The sequence below is a fragment of the Chlamydotis macqueenii genome, chromosome 12 (assembly GCF_036417535.1).
Source record: "Chlamydotis macqueenii isolate bChlMac1 chromosome 12, bChlMac1.mat, whole genome shotgun sequence".
NCBI lineage: Eukaryota > Metazoa > Chordata > Aves > Otidiformes > Otididae > Chlamydotis > Chlamydotis macqueenii.
This window is the reverse complement of record NC_141567.1, coordinates 15,953,539-15,976,550: the sequence shown is the minus strand read 5'-3', so window position 1 is coordinate 15,976,550 and position 23,012 is coordinate 15,953,539. Positions and strand designations below refer to the sequence as shown.

At 39.9% G+C, this 23,012-nt stretch overlaps 1 protein-coding gene across 9 annotated transcripts in view; it reads right to left on the bottom strand.

Annotated features, from left to right (window-relative positions):
* Nucleotides 1–23,012, bottom strand: part of NEO1 (neogenin 1) — a 202,716-nt gene that overhangs the window by 73,177 nt on the left and 106,527 nt on the right. For 8 of the 9 annotated variants that reach the window (XM_086757425.1, XM_086757433.1, XM_086757430.1 and 5 more), the window contains exons 6-7: nt 1,311–1,465; nt 374–494 (exon numbers count right to left, since the gene is read on the bottom strand). In XM_086757425.1, the coding sequence (XP_086613551.1) occupies nt 374–494; nt 1,311–1,465 (276 nt within the window). The remainder of the gene's footprint in view (nt 1–373; nt 495–1,310; nt 1,466–23,012) is intronic. The other variant, XM_086757426.1, reaches the window with a different exon arrangement.

Here is a 23,012-nt window from a genome sequence, read left to right as displayed (position 1 = left end):
GTTGTGGTGTGCCTATAATTGCTTACTTTTCATTTATGTAATTTCAGGAATTGTTTATATTTTGGCTATCCTGTTATTTTTTAAAATCTCAGCATGCAACAGTATTTCAGATTTCTGGCTACAGTTTATTATTGCATTATTATTTCTACATATATACATACATGTACATACATATACAAGGTGAATCCTACAGAACTTCTTAATTTCTCCTCAGTAACTTCAAGTGTACAGAAGACAACACTGAACCACTCACATGATTTTTAAAAAACATCCTGCTCTAGCTGAGTTATAGATACTACGCATCATCTGGAAATGGTCCCTTGAAACTATTCCTCCCCATCTTTTGGCACGGTACTGTGACGGTTTAACTTACCAAGGTCAAGTATTATCAGCTGGGCTCCAGCTTGTGCATTTCCAACATCATTTTCTGCAATACACTGATAGAATCCTTCATCTGATTTCACCAGACCCAAAACTTGCAGATTATGCTCTTTCTGCAGAGTAAATGAAAAAACGCAATTGCAAAAACAACGGTTTTGTTATGGCACATTACTATGACAGAAGAAAATTCCGAGCAGTAAAAGTGTATTTGGAGTTCCCGTCTGATTTAATCTCTTTTGCACTGAATCCTCAAATTATACGGTATCAAAAAGCAGTAGAAGCTCTCACTAATGGGTATCATTTTCTAGCATCACCCATCACTGGTAAGTCATAACATTTCCACAGCCATTTTTGTGATATTTTAAGCACTGAATATAACTGCACGGCTCACTGTTGTAATCCTACAACCTCAGGTTTACCCAATTACACAACCATTAAGTTCTCAACCATGTCTCAATAATGACTTTCACTACATCTAAAATTCCCCTCTAGAAGTACCGGTGTGCCAAAACTCATGATCCACAACTCAGTTACATTTGCATTGAAACTTCTGTTGGAAATCGTGATCTTCCTCAATCACAGGAGACCACAGAAAACATAGTCAGTTAGTGTTCACAGTAAGCTTGCATTTTAACAGGTTCAAACAACAAAGTGGTTTTTGTCATTGTGTGTGCATCTGATGGAAAATCCAAGCAACAGAGAAATCAACTCATACAATACAAGCACCATACCTTAGCATTTCAGTAAAATGACTGAATTACACAGTATTAAAGGCTTCAAGAAACTGTTTCTCTGCCAGGCTCCAAACATCCATAGTACAAACATAGGAATCTGGTACTATAAAAGGACCTAGCTTTCATGTATATGTGCTAGAGGACTAACAGACAGGTCAATAGCTTAAAAATCTGCAAAACGGACAGTATACTTACAACGATTTTGAAATAGTCACTTGGGATCACCATGTCTCCATTCTTGACCCATTTCACAGTTGGAGTAGGTTTTCCAGTCACCTCACACTCAAACACAATGTCCATAGATTCATGAGCATAAATATTTGCAGGCCGCTTCAGAAATGCAGGAGGAACTTCAAATAAAATGGAACAAAGAAAAAAGATGGTGTTAGCCTCCACAAAAACACATCAGTTGTGCTCATACTCAAACATACAATAAAATTCAACACATAAAAAGATGGCTTCAGGGACTCTAGCACAAACAGCAGCGATGTCGGCTGAAATTTTGAGATCAGGGTTTGACAGAAGCCGATACAAGCTCCGTGTTATTTCACAAATTACATTTGGGCCAGTTAAACAGGCAGCCATTTTAATTTGAAATAACCTCTTGAGAATACATGAAAGAAGAAATTGAACTGACATGTATAAAATGTGAAGTTAAAAAGCATTCCAAAACCAAGAGACATAGATGCCATTTGGAACAAAATATTTCCATGGTTGAAGAACACATTGCAGGCTCTCATCTGCTACAGGCATGTTGCTGTAAGTTAAAAGGACCACAGCAGGCAGTGGATTTCAGACATCACTCACACTCTTTCTTCACCAATTCAGAGTTCACCTGAGCAAATCAGCGCTTAATTGTGCAACAGCTTTATGCTCCTTTCACAAATAAAGAATCTGGTGGGATAAGCTCCCGGCAAGACAAAGAAAGTTATACAAAAGCCTTCACCTCCTCCTGCAGCAAAGTTTATTAATTTGTAAAATTGAAAGACTGTAAGTTAGATTTGAAATTTAAAAATGGTAGAAATGGCTACTTACAACTTTTTCAGTAACCTACACATCAATGCACGGTAAGTCTAGCTGGAGCTCCATGAAACACAGAACTGGTAGTGCAGTCAGGCTATGTTTTGTAAGGGCGTTATCACGATCAGCAACGATTTATTTATTCAGACAAAATCCTTCAGCTGATACACCAGATTTTTCAGAGACTTCTTTGTACTCAATACCTAAGTCAGTAGGTAATCAACATCTGGAACTGTATTTAAAAATACTTTTTAAAATGAATGGGCGCAAAAATAAGATGAAACTTTTTTAGGGTACCATTGCCTTGTGTTTCTGTGAAGAAACTCAACAGATAATGCTGTATTTATCCAAAGACTTTCTTCTGTGGTTTGTGTAAGCCCAAGAAACACCATGCACAGGACTACACACATACCCTTGTATCACACTGATAATGTATTACAGATACATGTGACCACAGACGTGTATTTTATAACACAGTAAAATAGAAAGGTTCTTCAATTAAGACATGTACCACAGTTATCATCTCTGGGTCTTGGCTCCCTTTTTAAATGTCCTTACATACTCAGAGTAAGATTGAAGATATTTAAAATCCATAACAATTAAGAGATACAGATTTTTTTTTTTTGTGAAAGAAACCCCAAAATCTTCTGAGAACAAATGTGCCACTAAGAAGCATCCAGCTGTGTATAAGGACTCTTGGCTTCTTTAGCTTAACAGCAGAAAGAGCAGCTGTTTGCAGGCACATACAATTTGAATATCATCTATTATGAAGAACATTCACCTATTTATTTGTTTTTTTACTACACGCAGCAACATAAGGGCAATTTGCTTACTTATGTTGGCAGGTCTGATTGTTCAAGTTCCAGGAAAGCCAAAAGCAGCTTTCTGCCCTTTAATATTTATCAAAGAAAGTCAATAGAGAAGGGCTACAGAGTTTAGGCAAACATTTTACACACTTCACCTATCAATGGGATTTACTTCATTCTAGGGAACAGGGAATACTACATCATGTTCTACTTCTTCCTATGAAATGATCGTAAAGGCTTGTAGGTGGATTTAACACTTTTAAATGTAGACAGCTGGACACAAGCACCTCTCCAAAATAACTTCAAGTTTCAGATTACACACAAAGTAAGAGAACATTTAACACATGGAAGTATTTATTTATAGAGCTAGAAGATGGCTTAACTTGCAGATAAGCATGTAAACCCACACCAGAAACTACATAAAGATGTACACGTATGTTTGCTGCTTGAACTCTCTCAGACAGGAGCAAAAATCTGGATGGGGAGGAGTCCAGTTGTCTATGACTTCAGACATCTATTTCACAAAAACATTTCCATAAATTTACCAAAAACATCATAAACTCCACCTTAAAATTATTTAGGTACTTTTGTACTTACTATCTGTATCAGATGGCTGTTACAGCCTTATATAACCCTGAAATTTGAAAACTGTCTTCTCAATTTATTTGTGGCCAAATTGCTATTACTTATTGTTTCCAAAAACAGTGCCTTTTATTTTAAATTTTGATTCCTCCCTGGCATTCACCCTTGGTATTTTCATTTATTGGGATCTGCACTATTTCTCCACTCCCTTCCCACATCCCAGTCTATATTTGGCAGGCTCAACAACTCACGTTTGCCTAGTTCTGGTACGACAAGTCACTCACAGCCTCCTTGCAAGCCTTCTGTATTTGCTCTAGTTTGAATGTATCTTCATGGCCCAGAGACTTTTAATTATTTGCATGCAATTTCAGATGCGTCTCACCAGTGACTTGAAAAATGGCATAAATACAGCGTTATTGCTACGGTAAATATCTTGCCCAATTCATTCTACTACTGTATTTGCCCTTTCCTAGATGCATTACATTGATGTCAGCCTGTAATAGATCATTGCTCTCTCATCATTAGCCATTTTTAACTAATGAGTAATTTTGTTCCAATCAATAGTTTATGTTCTCATTTCCTTTCAATCCCCTTCTCCATTTGTATACAGACACACACACACATCGATTCTTGAAATATCTACATAGTTGAAAAAAAGGGAACATAAAAACTGGAAACAAGAAAAGTTGATTTTTCCATGAATGTACAGTGCTCCTGTTTTCACAACATTCATTACAGACTAATATTTAATTCCCTTAGCCATATATTAAACTTACTACAGGAATCCTAATAAACACATTCACTGCCAAAAGCACAAAACTTCAGGGGCATAGTTGAAAGAATCTATTTTCAATTCAGCCATCTGTAGTGCTTTAAGTGAGAAATTAGTTACATTCAGTCCTCTCCATCTCTTCAAGAGCTTTCAGTCGTCCAATCACTGATGTAAGAACAAAGGTTTCTGGTTTCACAATCCCATTTCAAACCTGAAACATCAAGCTGAGCTACAACCACACAAGAAAAGGAAAAAAAAAAATCAAGTTCTGCACAATTAACTAATTAGAACTTTCAACTTTCTTAGTAACAGGGACAATGAAATTTCTCCTACAACAACCAAATCAAAATGCTCCTATTCTAGACAAGATCTCATTTTTATGGATGTTAACTTTTCCCAAAAGTCAAATCCCCTCCAATGTTCCTCCCCAGAAGGCGAAAGAAAACTCCAACGGTGGCAAAGCAGTGATTCCTGATAATTAAACTTGAACAACAAAGAAAATCTTGCAGAGACAAAGAAGTGATCACAGGCAGGCAGGTCATTTAGACCACCATAATAAGAAAAAAAATCTAAAAACCTAAAGTCTTTTTTTTTTAAAGTATCAAAAAATGAGCTAGGCATTATATGCCTAGTACTCCTCAAAGGACAGGCAGCTGCACCATTATCTCACTTCCTAATGTATTTAAAACACTGTCTGCCGCACATGACGTGCATAAGAATGGTCTCATTTTGACACAACAGAAACACAGATTGCAAACTATACTTTAAAAAGACTTATTATCTTTTTTAAAAGCATTAAGAATTATGCTGTTGGTCCAAGCATAGCATTAGACAAAGACAACACACACAATCAACTGTAAAAGGCGGGTATCATCTCTATTGCAGTGTTCTGCTGTTTCCCCAGGTCCTCTATCTCCTCCCTCGTTCCATGCAGACGCATTACTCTCCTTGCTCCCATCAATTCACCAGGCTCCTGTAGACATGACTGCGTGGCTAGCCCTACATCCCCCAAGAGCTATGTGACTACATAAGCACCCTGTATGTATAACATGCTGGCTTACAGCACAGGTGCAACACCCACTTTGTGGTCCCCCCTAACTGCAAGTTAAAATTCACTAGCACCACTAACCAAAGGAGTTTCTGACTAGTCTAAACAGGTCTCTGCTAAGCGTGGAGTGGTGAAAAGCATCATCTCTAAGTCAGGAGAACTTCCTCCACCTGTGATTGCTGCCCTAGCAACGAGCAACTCAAAGCAAAACCCAGGACCTCGCTCAGCATCACAGAATCACAAACTGACAAGACATCTCATACCAGGATTAAATTTCCTTACCAAGTATGATGCACATGTTTCGTCAACTGCTCTTTTCTACAGCAAGAACAAAGAACACACATTACACCATCCCCTCTGCACAATGAAGCAGCGTTGTATCTTCTTCAACAGCCTAAGGCAGCCAAAGGACTGAAATGCAACAACTGAATTTCCACATAGAAATTGTCAAGGACATTTCTGCTTCCTCAACCGCCACAAATCCCCTCCATCCCCCCAAATTAGGAGTGCGTCTTCTGAAGTCACACAATTAAATCATAATTCTTGTCAATGTCTCTTTGAAGAATCTTCATCCTTTTCCTTCTATACTTTTGTCCATGACTGAAATATTTGTCCATCAATCCAGGCTTACTATTCAAATACAAAAGCAACTTATAAATCCAAAAGTTCTCGCATGCTTCAAATAGCAGATATAAAAACTAAGCAGACTGGGTAATTTTTCATAGTGTATATCTCTGACCAAGCAAAGCTTAAGCATTCATGGTCCAATGAATCCCATTTTATAACTACATTTCTGGTGTATCCTCTGGGTAGAACCTCAGTCTTGTATGTCGCTTAACAATCAGGATTATCAATAGTCTTTAGACTGGGTATTTAACTATAAAAACCTCTTCGTATCAGCATAAAATGGTAAGCCCTGAGGAATTTTCTCTCCTCCAGGGAGGACAAGATATCCCATTAGAGTATGTTACAAATCCTATTGGAATCCTTATAAAGTTAAACTTAATTTTCACAACTGAAAGTTCATTTCTATGAAGGATGTAACTGCAATATGACGATCACAGTGTTCACCTGTTCAATCACACCTTGAATCGGTACTGACATATTCAGTGGTGTAACTGCAATACAAAACCCTCCCCAAATCTTCCTGTCAAGTGACAAACTCTTCTACTTTAATAAGATATTTGACCAGATTTAAAAACTTCTGAACACTTTTTGTAAATGTGCCAAACTGGAGTGTGTTTAGTGGATAGTTCCATCTCCAAATAAGGCCGCAGGACATTGTTTCATTGCTTGGTTGCTCGGGATCAGTTCGCTTTTCCGTGCTAACCCCAGAGAAGATTGCATTACATACAGAGGCATTGCTTAAACTAACAGCAATTTCCTTGGTCAGTTAGCTGAAACCAGCTAATTTCTATCAGCTGGCTGGCACAACACACAGGGCAGACTGATGAAAATGTTTAAATTGTTTGTTTTGCCAGAGTGCTTAGGAGCACCCATGGAGCAGACCAACTATGCTAAAAACAAAGGCAAAGTCTTCAAGTATTGCAAGGTAAACAATGACATTTCAAAAAATTCAGGATAAATTAGGACATTAAGCCCTTAAGGAGAGAGCAATAGTTGTCAAACATCTCAGTTATGCCATATTCACCTAAGTCTACAAACACACTTTCTACTTCATGGTATCAAAGTGCAATTACAAACCAGTTTGCAAGCCTATGGGCCTTCTTAATGCCCATTTTCCCAAAATTTTGATTCTGCTCCAAAACAGCATGACATCCTTCACTTTCTGCCATACCCACCAAAACAGATAAAATATAGATAAAAACTTTCAGTGTCAAACATGAATCATCTTTTAATTCTACATTATAGTTGTACAGATCAGTTGGTTTTCTTCAAGTGTATCCTAAAAAAAAAAAAAAAAAAAGGAAATTACACTTCAAAAGAGAAATGGGGAATTACAATGTTCTTTCTTAAAAATGGCAAAGGTATATGAATAAGTACTCTGGAAAAAAAAAAAAAGATTTTAAACTCAAAACTATCTCCCACGAAAGTCAAAAGTCTTCCCCACCTCTGAACATGGTTGTCATGTCCTTAAAACAGACTTAACATGCAGCTGGAAAATTTGTACAGCAAAGAAAAGCCGACAAAAAGGAAACTTTTAAGAGAAATAGCCACAGAATACTGTCAACTGAATATTAAAAAATTCAGTATACCAAGACACAAAAAGGTTATAAAAATGTAAACTAGTACATGCGCAGCATTTGTAATTGCACAAAACCAAAGTTCCAGTTTATGAACAGCGACTGCAGATGAAAGTTTGTGGCAGTGACATTACATTATTTTTCCTGCCTGGTTTTAACACATAAGCAACTGATGGGTTTTTTACATTTTAGAATATTAAAGCTAAAATAAATCAACTGTTCCCTGTCTGTGGTATTCTGACCACTTCTTCACCAAATGATGCAAAGCCAGAGGGACTACTTTTGTGTTCTGTTAATGGGATCTCTGGTAGACTACGTTAGATTAGTTAGACTCTGCTCACCAGCTGAAAAGGCACAAACAAGTATTCAATATTCTATGTTTTTGCTCATGTGGATTGTCTGGTGCTTTACACCTTCATCCACAAATGCTGAAACATCTACCACATGGAGACATGATTTCAGCAGCCGGAGGAGGGCTGGGATGATCAGACTGCATTTGAATAAATTTGAAAGCAAATATTTTACTTTGACAGTTAAAAGCTTTTACTTAGAAACCACTAAAGTATTGTGACGGGTGTGCTCGGCCCCCTGACCGGACTGGCGGTGGTCTGGGGCAGGCTCCAGAGGAGGCAAACATCTGAGCCATAGCTGGATCAAGAATTCTTGCAGTTTCAATGTGTTCTCTGACTACCCACAAAGGAGCAGAGGGACACAGTAAACATCAATGCATATGAGCTTAGAGCATCAATTATGTGATCAACACATGAAAACCAAGTGGCTTTTTGTGATGGTTTTCCACGACAAGAAGGACTTGGGAGTGCTGGTGGACCAGAAGCTCAACATGAGCTGGCAATGCGCCCTTGCTGCCCAGAAGGCCAACCGCATCCTGGGCTGCATCAAGAAGAGCATGGCCAGCAGGTCGAAGGAGGGGATTCTGCCCCTCTATTCTGCTCTAGTGAGACCCCACCTGGATTAATGCATCCAGTTCTGGAGCCCCCAACATAAGAAGGACATAGACCAGTTGGAGAAGGTCCAGAGGAATCTATGAAGATGATAAGAGGGCTGGAGCACCTTTCCTATGAGGACAGGCTGAGAGAGTTGGGGCTGTTCAGCCTGGAGAAGAGGAGGCTCCAGGGAGACCTTATAGTGGTCTTCCAGTACCTCAAGGGGCCTACAAGAAAGATGGGGAGAGGCTGTTCAGTAGGGCCTGTTGTGATAGGATGAGGAGTAATGGTTTTAAAATAGAGGGAGGTGGATTTAGATTGGATATTAGGAAAAAATTTTTTACAATGAGGGTTGTAGAGCACTGGCCCAGGTTGCCCAGAGAGGCGGTGGATGCCCCATCCCTGGAAACGTTCAAGGCCAGGCTGGATGAGGCTCTGAGCAACCTGATCTAGTTGGAGATGCCCCTGCTCCTTGCAGGGAGGTTGGACTGGATGGGCTTTAAAGGTCCCTTCCAACCCAAACCATTCTATGATTCTATCCTTCAGATGCCACCCCCTAAATAAACATTTCAGAAGCAGAAACTAAAAATATATATATATATATATTCAATGATATTACAACTACCAAGAAATGAGATAAGGATTAATAGTGCAGAACAATTATAAAGTAGAATTATATTGATCAATTAGAAAGGCAGAATAAAAAAGTCAGGATAGAATTCAATAACATGCATTTCTTTTTCAGGGAGAAAAAATAAACTATACATTTTTGGAATAGGAAATAATAGCAACGAATTTTGTAGAAAAAGGTCTGAGAAACAAGGACTTTCTCAGAGATCAGAAATACAATCATAAACTAAACATGACTCCCAGTATTATCTTGGTATGAAAAGAAGAGATCATACAAAGAGGTATAGCAGCAGCTCCTGAGACTCCTCTTCCATCCAACATGTACTAATGCTGGGGCTGACAGTGGAATCTGAGCACCACATTTCAAGGAAAACATGAACTCTGATTTACAAAAAAGCAACGAAAATGATCAATGACTCAGAAAATTGGCTCCAAAAGAAAAATGGGAGTCTTGAATTCAGTTATTCGAGCAAAGGCAGGATTAAGCACTCATGCAATAAGACACCTTGAATAGGAAAGAGAGCTTAATATATAAATACTCACTGTAACAGAAAGAATAAGTGTGTGTATATATACACACACACGTGTGACTCCTGCACAGGAAGAACTCCTGCATAGGAGTAACAGCTAGATTCTTGCCCTGTTCTAAAAAAGATAATCCTCTAAACAATTAATTGCTCACTTTTCTAATTTGTTATGAAAATAGGTTCTTATTTTCAGTATGAGGTTTAGTAAAATAAAAAAATGTCTTTTAAAGTAACTGTTATGAATTTCTAAACGTGCAGGAGAGTACATATTCAGCAAAATCTCTCATTAAAAGCTGTGAGCTGTTAGCTTGGCACACGGATTTGGACTGCAGACAATTAGAGGGCATGTACACATACCCACAAATGGAACTGTCTGGGAAGTTTTCCAGCTGCAGAAATATACAGTGAGTTCTCTGAGCACCCTCTACAGCACAGGTATTTATGTTTTTCACTTGTGGGGTGCCTTAGCAGTGCCCAATTCAGTACACTAATTGCACACTGGCGCGTGTTGGTTTTGTTTAGCTATGGTGGCAGCTTCTGTAAGAAGCTGCTAGAAGTTTCCCCCTTTATCCGGTGAATTTGGCTGGGCCTTGGGCGGATCCATCGCTGGCCAGGGCTGATCCAATTGGTAGCAGAATGTTCCACAATAACGCCTCTCTGATAATGAAGTTAAGAAGGGGACAAATTTAAAGGAAAAAAAAAAAAAAGTGAAGAAGTAAAAGCAGGAGGCAGAAAGGGGGAAGCGTGAGCCTTGTGGGCCTTGTGGCCCTCACCCTCTGGCCTCCTGCTGGGTGGTCGACTGGGCCCGACTCAGCCCAGCCTGGCCGCAAGAAGCGGAGAGGAGATGAGATGTGAGGAGAACCTGAGAGGCATCTGCCTGAGCCAGTTGTGAAGAATTTATTGTGAGAGGAACAGCTGCAGACACCAAGATCAGTGAAGAAGGAGGAGGAGGAAGAGTAAAGCTGCTCTTGGCAAGATTCCCCTGCAGCCCACGGAGGAACAGAGATCCAGCTGCAGCCCGTGGAGGACCCCACGCCAGGGCAGGTGGAGGCCTGAAGGAGGCTGTGACCCACAGAGGGCCAGTGCTGGGGCAGCTGGTTCCAGAGGGACCGCACCCTGTGGAAAAGGACTCCATGCTGGAGCAGTTCATGAAGGACTATAGCCCATGGGAGGGAACCCACACTGCAGCTGGGCAGGAATGTGAGGAGTTCTTCCCCTGAGGAGGAAGGAGGGGCAGAAAGCAATGTGTGATGAACTGACCACAACCCCAGTTCCCTATTCCCCTCCCCGTGCCACTTGTGCTGGAGGGAAGGAAGTAGAAATAACTGAAAAGAAGTTAAGCCTGGGAAGAAGAGGATTGGGTAGAAGTTGTTTTTGTTCTCTTTCTCATTATCCTGGCTTTGGTTTTATTAATAATAATAAATAAATAGTTTCCCCCAAGTCAAATCTGTTTCGCCCGTAATGGTAACTTGAATGATCTCTCCCTGTTCCCTCAGAGGGCACGGAAGTGAGCAAGAGACTGAGTAGCTTGGTCCCAAGCGGGACTAAGCTACGACATGGAGTTAAACCTTCGGCAAGACTGCAACATTATCCACACCTCCCTTAATCCTATCTATACAAAGGTAAGTGTAAATAATGTCCATTATTGTCAGCCGATCTGTTCGGCAATAGTGAGAAGTGTTTACAGGAACCACCTTATCTCACCAGTATCTGCTGAAGATGTAGGGTCTGCTTTGCAGTGCTTTCACAGTAACCATACCCAGACAACTGGTGAACAAAGGTTGCTTATCAGCATGCAGGAACATAAAAACACAGGGAAGTTTGCACAATGCCACACAGCAGCCAATTGCTGATATCAAGAAAAGAAAATAAGAAGAAAAAAGCAAAGAAGCAATGCGTCTCCATATATTCTCCCAGTGTCCAGCAATCCCTGTAGGAGCAATTTCCTGAGAAAGAGGACAGACACCTTTGTATCTACCTGTCTTGGTTAGATTTTGCCTTTAAAAAAATTGTTCTCATTGCTTTCTGGATCCAGGAAAGCCTTCAGCAGCCCTAATGCTCAGAGCAATAAGCTCCATGCAGTGGTCCCTGAGAAAATTTACCATTTTTGCATGTCTTTGAGTCAATCAACCATATGCTGTCACTTGGTTCTTGCAACTAAGGAGAAACTAGCATTCATTTCCTATTTGCTTACTCCATGGCAGTCATGATTCTACAGAAAAGAATAGTTTTTGACATTCCACACAACTTTGATCATTCCTATTGCATTCTACATCATCTTTGGCTTTATTACAGCTAAGAGCTTTGCTACATTTAAGAGAGTAGGGAACAAGAACTGCTCGCGGCATTCAATATATAGAACCATCACAAATCTACAGTGCTATAACAGTTCTTCTGTTTAGTTGCCTATTCCTTTCCTGACAATTCCTAACATTTAATTTGGTTAAGATCTTGCATTTTCCAAAGACCTACATATTACAGCTTCAATATTTTATGCCTGTGCAAAACCCAGTAGTTCAGAGGCCACCGCTATATAAACGTATAGAACAACGTACTTTATAGTACATTGACCTTCACCTGCCATTTAATTGCTTAATTGGTTTTTTTACACAACAAGGTGTTTCTGAGGCTTTTCACAGTGAGTATTCATTCTCACAGCCCCCATAAACTCAGAGGCAACAGCAAAGTTTTTCACCTTACAATCTCCTTTTCCAGATCACTTCCAAAAACGCTGAACAGTGCCAACTCAGCACTGATGAAATGAACTCCTTAGTCCCACTCTAATTTTCTAACTGTTAAACAATTTATTTATTCTCTTTTATCTACATGAGGTCATTCCCTCTGACTCCACAGCACCGTTGTTTGAGGCTCTTACTGAGAGAGACTGTTAGAAGTGTTCTGGAAAAGGAAGAGCCCTCAACATCCTTCAAAAGGTTCTCAATAGTAAAGTGTGGCTTTTTCCTCACAAAATAAACACAAATGGATTCAATACACGGTATTTCCCAAACATCTAACAATACTATATTTCAGTATAATTTTTGTCAATTTAACTGGTCCAGATGTCAGATTAACTTGTCCACAGTTTTCCTGATTTCCTCTGAAAGACTTTTAAAAAAATCTGATGTCACATTGACCAAATATCTTTAGTCTGATTTTTTTTTTTTAGTCTGATTAGCCAATTTAAGTGATAGGTTACACAGCATACTTGGTAACTCAGGATTTCACACTTAAACTCGTTGAGAAATTTTGAGTGAACACCATCTGCTCCTGATGATTTCTTACTTTCTTGTTCACTTCATGGATTTATTTTGAAATACATTTTAGCAGCTCTACAACTTCAGGTAGCGCCCCTCCCCAGTTCTCTCTAATTTTAAATATATATATATATAAAATTTTTAAAAAGGTTCCAACTTCGCAGAGAACACTGATATCAAGAATTCGCTTTTCTGCTTCAGGCCATCTTCTCACTCCTTCCGCTTTACGTTCAATCATCTGCTGACCCTACACTTTCTCTGGCAAGCTTCCTGTCCCTGACAGGCTTGGAAAAAAACTGTTTGCAGATTTTTATGTTATTAGCAAATGATTGAAAGTTTTGTATAATTTTCTTCACCTTGCTGTTAGGAGATTTCTGGTGTGGTTTTGGGGTGGGTTTTTTTTTGTCTTTCCAATATAACTTTTGACAGGTGTTAGGCATTCACTGTGAGCCTCACGCAGTTCCTTAAACAAATGTCACACTGTTTGCCAAGTATTTAACCTTTTTGGCCGTGCCTTTTAATTTTCTTTCTAGTAAGCTTCCTCGCCATTATGTAGACCCCCTTTTACAAGATTAAATGCTGATCATGATGATCAATGTCACCACTTTGGAGAGGCAATCACTTGTACAGCCCTAATACCATGCTTCTCAAATTTAGCTCTGGATCTCAATTTAAAGAGATTCTGTGTTAAAAATTTCAACCATACTCAATGTATCATCACCTTCATGACCACAAGGCATTACATGTCTGATTTGTGTGAACTTCTGACATTTGGACAGAAGTTGATCAGGTCACGGGGGGAGGAACAAACACCCAGCAACACCATACTGCTAAGCCCAACTGATTAAGCAGACCAAGTAAGAGAGAGGCTGTGGCTAGGGAACTTCTATGCACATGCACATCACCAACCCCAGCCCACCCAAATGCCACGCTGGTGAGGGGGTGCAGTAGAGCTCAGGGAAATCCAACTCTCCCCCTGACCAGTCTTGTCTTGGGTTCTTCAGCAGCAGCTCAGCTCCAAGACATAATAGCTCCTCCCTGGGCACTCTGTTCCTACATAACAACTTCCCAGGCTCAACTGTACCGACTTGCTAGACTGATACTTGGAGTATGTCTCAGTTGATGAGGTATGTGCAAAAGTGCAAGTGAAATGCTTACTGAAGTGAGCTTATCAGTGTCACGTTGCCTGGTGTTAGTTGTCCATCACCCTCCATGATATAAAACAGTGAAGAACACAGGCACGCCTCAGAGGACTATGCACAGATAGCTTCTGGGACAGCCCACATGGAAAAATTCGAGTTACATGTGCTGCATGGTGTCACAAGAGCAACAGAAAGTACAGTTTTTCATACACAAAGAAGTCACCCTCAAGGAACCTCATCCTGCCTCACTGCAATACACAGCTGGGGCACTGGAAGGTGGGGCTCAGTTACTGGTCACACAGCACCCACCACAGTATTAGCATGGCAATGTGCATACAAACACCTGAAGCAATGCAACTGGGATTGCAATGCAGCCGGCAAAGGCTTCCTTTAGGATGGCAAAGCAGCAGCGTGTGGGCACACTACAGTGTCTGGCATAGTGTTTGCAAGGCAGTGAAGATGAATATGGGAGAAAATGAAATTGCAACTGGCAAGCTCAGGGTGATAAAACAATCCTCAATACACTGGCTGTCCTGTGGAGTGACACTTTTGGTAACGGTCAAAGCATGGGATTTGTTACCGATGGTAATCTGGATCTGGTTTTGCCTATGTTGCTATACTCCAACTGCCACGCGCCTGGAAGGACTGACTGCTCCTGTGGGTGAACCACAACTAGAACCCAAGAGAGACACAAGAAGAGATGCAGTAACAGCACAGCCCTCCCACAGCTTTATTGCCAGTCTGTGTTGGGATGATGGACATACGGTGTGTGTTGTATAGCCACTGCTCTTGGATCCATAGCATCCATAACAGATCCGGGGTGGAATATGGCAATAACCGACACAGCCTGAGCTAGAGGAGAAGATCTGACAATCTCTCCACCTAGACTCTGCAAGGATGAAACACTGAACTTAGTACAAGGATCAAAGAAAAGCTGCTTTCATAAGGGTGTTAGGACACACTAGCAGGTAAGTGCTTGTTCTACACTAACCGAAACTGTAAGTGTTTTGCACAGAACAAATGAATGCACACATGAAAGCTTAAACTATTCATAGCCTAATGAGGTACAATGGGAGTGCATAATGGTGTGTGTGTACAAAACCTGCACTTGCTAGACATGAGCAAGACCAATGTGTGGTATGACACAGGACTATCACAGCTTCACTCTGAACAAGAGGTGAGCAAAGCGGAGAGGCTGAGTGTGGTGAACAACAGCCATGAGTACACAGCAAACACAAACCAAGTGCAATGAGCCTTGGCACAGGCCACAGATCAACAACAGACAGAAGAACTTCACTGGAAACAGCAGGAGGGGCATACCATAATACCATCATGGCCTGACACAATGGACAGCACCTGGTGAGGAAGACCACCCAGCAGACATCTGCCCCACATAGCTCAAGGCAGAGCCATTAGGCTTTGCAGCTGAGCTACTGCTGGAGAGCTCGACACAGAGGCTGGTGAGGAGCACATCGTGTCTCCCAGGCTCGCTGCAGCAGTAACTCTGGCAGGTCGCAGTAGCTGTGTCCCTGTGTAGCGCTCTCCTTGACACAGCTCATCTCTTGCTGTGTCTGCTTAATAAATCAGCTTACCAATATCATGTTGTTTGGTGCTCCTTCCAACACAACACTTGTTTCCAGTTTTGTGCATCTGTTTCAGTTCAACACTGACTAGCTATGGTTTTTTTCCATCTTTCTATTTGAGCTGTGCTAAGTTCTGTTTCTTTTTACATAAAGATACAGAGTTTTTTGTCTCAATGCCTTCTGCATTTGTCATCTCACCTTCAGTGGTTGTATTATAACCTCTCTATGACCATTTTTTATTTTAAATACCAAAGATTTATTTCCTTTTTGTTAAGACTGAGGCCACCCTTTGTGTATGGACATCCTCTGTGCAAACTTCTGCACAGTTTGTGATTAACACGCTGCTATCAGCAGTGAACTTCACAATTAAGGAAGAACATGTGACAAATAGAGCACACGACAAAATAGATTTCTGTATTAAAATGAGATTATAAGATATGTAAAAGCTTATAAATCACAAGAAATTAAAACAGAGCTCACTCACAATGCTTATCAGTGGATATTACTGATTATTATTCAAAATAAGACTTCTAAGCAACTTCTAGGATTATTTTTAGAAATAAAAACCTTAATCTAAGTGTCAGTAATTAAAAAATGTTATGTTCATGATTTCTATGTTTTACTAAGGCATCCTTCCCTAGTTGTTCTAGGAGAAATCAAGCCTGTTTGACCCTGAATCTACTCCAAGTACCATGACAACATCTGAATAACAAAAATGCTCATCAAAATTTAAACTTCTTACAGCAGCTCCAAAGGCAATGAAAATTTTATTGAATTCCAGAGCCCTAACTCTGTACACAAAGAACACACGGTGAAGCAGCAGCAGAAACAGCCTTCTGCAAGATGGACGTCTGTAGCTTTCAGGTCCTTGTTTCCAATTTTCAGTGCAAAACTACTTCCAGCTGAAACCCTCCATTTCAGTTATTCTCACACCATCTCTCATAAGCAAAGCTGCAAGAGAACCTTGGGAGATGATTCTGCTTAGATCTCCCCTGTCCCTTCTAAAATAACATACTAACATGGATCCTCCATTTATGCTGAGATTATTTAATGAAAGGATCTGCAATACTGATTCAATCACTGTAGAAAATAAAAAACACTGCTGCTGGCATTGATGGATATTTGTTCTGGACATGGAGATTTTTTTTCCTGAAAGGTATGTTTAAGGCAATTGCCAGCATAGCAGGCACGTATCTTGACATACAAGTTCAAATACACCCCTCAAAAGTTTTAGTTCTCAGTAAAATGTGTTATCACATTGTTTATAATTTCTGATTTATTATTGTATAAAGACTTTTAAATGATGATTACCACACTTAATGCATTTGTAAACACTGCAGTGTAACTCTAAAGCTAGTAAAATTGTTCTGACAGCTGCTGAGGGAGTCTTTCCAGCAGCTTGTAAAACAGAAGTTGGTTACTTTCTGAATTACTGTTACAGGTAAAGCTGGTGCATCCATCTACAGTGAAAGACACGCGAGTGCCTTCTTAAGAACAAGTGTATAAATTGCCAAAATGTGAATATGGCAAATTTTCCACAGCCATTTTCATCCTTGAACTGCATTTTTTCAAAAACTCAAATCATAAGTTTACAATTGCTCAGATCTTCTTGATCAGTGACGGAAAAACTGGACTTTATTTTTCAATTTTTCATTTTGTCAAAGGAGGCACAAGAGAAAGGAGACGCCTGGAGAAAGGAGAGGGGACTGGAGAACAGCAGGACGGTGGTGAGAAAGCTAGGACGCGTGCGATAAATTCAGGCACAGAGATACAGATGGAGGGAGACAGCACAGTAACAGAAGTGTCCCAGCTTGTCAAATACAGTGAGAGCGATGGGAGTGCTGATAGCACTACAATTCATGAAAGATCTCAGGAAGGGAGACGGACTAATGGAGATAGAAAAAAAAGAAAGAGATAGAGAAGGAAAAAGAGTCAAAAGGCATGAACAGGTTGAAGAGGCAGAGTAACAGGGATCAACTGAGCAAAGAGCTTCTGAAGGGACCCAAAACTTGAAAAATAGGATTTAGTAAGACACTAGAGAGAGTAAGTACAGCAGAAAAAAATATTTATGAACATGGCATATAAAAAAGGTCAGGGACAGGCTGGGACATCAGAGAAAGAAGAGGACAATACTGGAATAAATTCTGCAAGCGTTGCCCCGTCAGAGGCTGGAGGTGCCCAGGAAGGCCAGCCTTCCCTGCCCATCTCCTCAGCAAATGGACACAAACCTCCCCATTCCATCTGCCCCCCCGGACCAGCAAAGAGCCCCCTTGTAGTGGGGCACACGTAAGAACAGTGGCTGTTATTCTCCCAATTCAAGTGGTGGAGGTTGATACTATGAAAGCTTCTGACTCCAATTCATTTACTGTCAGAGGTGAGCAGAGGCTTGTGAAGACACCACAGAGAGAATGAACGGTTCTGTATCTAACAAGGCCCTAGAAAATCAGATGCCTTCCCTGTCTCTGCCTCACTGGTGGGCTTAGGGAGGATGTTTAAAAAGCAACTCCAGTTTTTGACAGGTGACTGCAACTCATCAGCCTTGTGATCTGGGTCTGTGGCTGGGCCGCGCAGCAGAGCCGCTCACCCTTCTCCAGTGCAGAATGCCAATCGCAGCTCTGAAGGGACACATTAAGAGATGTATATTCTGAAAAATCCATGTTTAAGTGTCTCACACTGGGCACTAAAACAGCTGGATACATTTAATCTTAATTTTTCTGTGTCTCAGTCAATTTTTAAAATGGATTCAATACCAATTCATTTCAGCAGAGTGCAAAAATACATTAATTAGTATTTATGAAAGATTCACATTCCATGGTGCTGAATACCAAAACAGAAATAAATATGGATTTGAATTGAGCATAATAAATAAATCATGGTACTATCCCCTGAACAAGAAAAAAATATCAAATATTGAATATTTTCTCAATAAATTAGTACTATGAAGTTTCTGCCCTGCACAAGACAGTAAGATCGTGTGCAGAAACAACAGGAGAGCACATATGTTAAGATTTTCACAACTTCACCCCATATAACAAGTGAGAAGGAGGTGGTGACAAATTAAAGACAGGTACCCTTGAAACTTCTTATTTTTGAATATTTGCCTGCGTAGTCTTCACAATGGGGTGGTGTATTTGTGTGTCAGACTAAGAAGCTGGCAAGGCCAAAAAGGGCATCGATTCCAAGATAATTTCAATTTTTTTTTTTTTTTCACTGAATACAGATTGCCTCAGATCACTTGAGAAAAAAAAAAAAACAAAAACACCCTAGGTCTGCAAACAGTAAAAATCACTGATCAGATCCACTGCTCTGCTAAGCTGCTCTCATCTTCATGAATGTGAACTTCCAACAGCACGCTACTGCAGGAACCAGGCACATCTCTACAGTAATCTTCCACTAGGGAAAAAAAACTTTTTCTGAACAAGTAAAAAAAAAAAAGTTGTTTTTTTTTTTCCGCTTGTAACAAGACCAAACAAATTCTGTAGGCTTGCTTTACACATCAATTAAGAGTTACGCAATTGCTTTCATTTCCAGATAATGAATGCAGACCTATCTTCACATCAAAGCCAGTTCTAACTTACAAATCTCCAAAACAACCTTAATTACAATCTACTTCAACAATAGCTTCCATATATGGAACAAGCAAACAAGGTAAGACTCTGCAGTCTGAAAATAACTGAAATGGAACAAAAAAGGCCTATAAATCATGACTCCTATAGTGGGGGAATAAGGACAGATTGCTTCAGCCTCTTCTCACACAAGCTAGGAAAAGAAAAGAAAAATCAAATGATGTTAACAGAGATTGGTTCAAAACAAACAAAAAGAAGGTGCTGCTTCTCCCAATGCCATGGGATGCTACAAATACAAGATGTTTACAAGTGGGGGAAGGACGACAGGAGTCGGAGACTAATAATAGAAAATAAATCTACTGAGGACTGCTGAATAACGTAGAAACTACACGTAGCTCAGAAAAGCCCCAATCTGCAAATGGCTGGAGAATGAGACATTACTCAAGGGAAGTAACAAATATTCTTGCCCTTCACTTAAATTCTCCCAGCCATCTGCTTTTGGACACTGTCAGGAACAAGATATCAAAGATACGAGCCGTTCACTTGGTCTGGCACAGCTACTGCTGTATTGCTGTGTTCACTCTGCTCACAAAAATGTGCACATAATAAAACTAAACAGTCACACACCTTTGTTTGCACAGAGTTATTGTTAAAATACAATGACTTTAAATGCATGGCCTCCTCCAGCCACTTATTCAGCATCCAGAGCCCCATGACCGAAAGCCCCCAGTCCTGCCCATCCCATGGGTAGCTCCACCGCTTCCTTCTCCTTTCCCTGGTCCTGCGTCAGCCATGCTCCTTTTCATCACAACAGGAGGATACCTCAGACATCAGAGCTGGTAGCAGCCACATCTTACAACAGGACATTTAACACATGCATACGATACTGATGGGAGTGTCAGCTGGGTACGGTGAAGACTGTGGTGCCTCAATCAGCAGGGCTTTTGGCAAAGGGAGAGCACTGGGTAAATGCCATCTACTCCTAAAGCACTATCTGCAACTAAGAGGAATAGACCCTTTCTCATCTTGGATACTCTGCACTGTATTTGAGCCTTTATGGCAAACCTTAAAAACATTTCACGATGCTGAAAGATGAAAAGTCTTACAAATTTGAAGGTGGGTTGAGTTAAGAGGCAGGATGGATTTGGAATAACTTTCAATTTCTCTATGACTGAACAGCAACACCACGCCACTACAACCCTGTGCTATACCACAGTATTACGTTCTGATTTCTCTTTAAAAAATTAAAACATTGGATCCCAACAACTTAAATACGTAAAGATACAAAATAAACTTAAGGCAATCTTTGTAAACTGTATGATTAGTTGCACTAAAGCACACCATCTAATTAATCTTTCAGCTTTCTAGAACTACTTAAGTTGGAATTTGGGGATGTGCTTCTCATTATGCTGCAAGAATCAAAGTTGAATGAATACAGAGCGGTCTTACTGCGTGTTACAAGGCTTTTCCCCTCTGGCAGGGGGCTAGTCAAGAGACGACAGTGACTTGCACAAAGTTCTCTACTAAGCCTGTTAGGTAGTCTGTTAGGTTAAACAAATCAAAATGAGTAAGTCGCTGGCTCAATTTCTGCAGTCTAAGAAAAAAAAAAACCACACCCAAACCAAAAAACCAAACACACAGAAGTAAAGCAGAAAGCCAGCATGATTTCAAAGCACAGTTATAAATCTGACACTATTTTGCCTTTCCAGTTTGCTTATCTTGAAACACTACCCGGTACAGGAGCCACTGCTTTTCAGTTATAGCAGCTTCAGTTATAGAAGCAAATGGAATTCAGGCGAGCACGTAACTCTGTCATGTTCACCGGTCCTAAATAAAATCCTGTAAGTTTTGGGCTCCTTACAGTCGATAAATCAAGGCAGACACTATGAAAAGGAGCATATCTATCTCAAAGCCATCAAATAAATTTTTTAAGTTTGCAGTATTTCAGAAAATAATTCTTCCTAGCAAACCCACACAGTAGACTGTGGAGCATTCACACAAAACTAATAAAACAGAAACTAATAACTTAATAGATTAGGAAGAAACTCAATTCTCAAAACTCAATTGAGAGGCTCAATTACTCATATATCAACTTAGTAAATTAAATAGTGACCACTAACATAAATTAAGCACTAGACGCTCTCTAGTGTTTAAAGCTGCTGTATAATTCTAAAGAATATCTTATAACATTTAGCATATTTTATGAGGTGGTAGAATAATGGATCATTATTTTAATAAAAAGGGAAGAATGCTCTTTGAAATGAAGTTCTATGTATCTAAGCTATTCTAGGCAAACAAAAAAATTAAAACTATTCCCCTCCATATATAACATTTTCCTGCACTTTGAAGAAATTTCTCATTTTCTTAGAAAACAATGATCAATAATTATAAGCCAATGTGAAACTAAAGAAACCAAGTTTATGTTTTGCAAGAGAACCAGCTTAAAATTTGAAGTCACAATATTTTTGCCCAGGTACTCAAACTACTGATTTAGTGTTACTGTATGATTAACATGATGATGCAGAGCTTTACTGACAGTAATACAAAGAAAATAGAATCACAGAATGGTTAGGATTGGAAGTGACCTTCAAAGCCCATCCAGTCCAACCCCCTTGCAAGGAGCAGGGACATCTCCAACCAGACCAGGTTGCTCAGAGCCTCATCCAGCCTGGCCTTGAATGTTTCCAGGGATGGGGCATCCACCACCTCTCTGGGCAACCTGGACCAGTGTTCCACCACCCTCACTGTAAAATTTTTTTTCCTTATGTCCAGTCTGAATCTACCTCCCTCTATTTTAAACCATTACCCCTTGTCCTATCACAACAGGCCCTAATGAAATGTTTTTCCCTGTCTTCCCTGTAGTCGCCTTTAGGTATTGGATGGAAACCACTTAAAAGGCTTCTTAAAAGCTTTATTTCTATTTATTTCTATTGCACTTGCTTCCAATCCAGCCAAATTTTACAGAAGTTAATAGGTCTATTGTTGGAATCTTCAGTTCTCTAACTTGTAATCCTTTGAGTTGATGCCTATACTATTCCAGTTATAATCAAAAGTAACAGGGAGATTAGCAACTCTGAAAATCACTCCTATAATGGTTAATCACACTAATGATAATTTAAGCAAATTAGTAGAGCAATAACCATGCAACATTCAGATTAAGTACATGACTGGAAGGAAATCTACAGTCAGTGCCAAGGATAGATAGACTACAGTTCATGAAACCTCAGAAGCCTGATCTTACATAACAAAACATCTCCACAAAGACTCCTGTAGTTATTTTGGCCTTCCCACTCCACACAAATTCTTAGATAGCTGTCCAAAACAAAGTTTCAACTGATTACTTAAAGCACAACGATTTGGGCCTTCTGGTTTTTTTTTCTGCATCAAAGAGAATGCATCTGGATAGCGCTTATGCACTCTATTTCTCTATTATCTGTAGAACCACGGTTCTAAATATGGTTTATTCTGTCTATGTAGCATTTCCTGATGTGCTAGAAAGGAACCAACAGGCAAAAGATAAATACTATAAATCAGAGCTGTGTTATTGTTGACACTGTCAGTAAACAAAGTTATTAATTATACACGTACTAGAAAAGCTGAAGAAAACATATTGGCCCAAAGGGGACAGGAATGGCAAAATTATATTTTTAAAATTCTCCCCAAAGCATCACACACAGCTTATAGTAAAACATTTGAATCTACCAAGAGACTTAACAGCATCGACTTAGCTCTCAGAAGCTGTGAACTGCTAAACTTGTCTCAAAAGAGATTTTCATTACAGAAGACCGATCTATTTTAAACTGCACTTCTAGTCTCTTA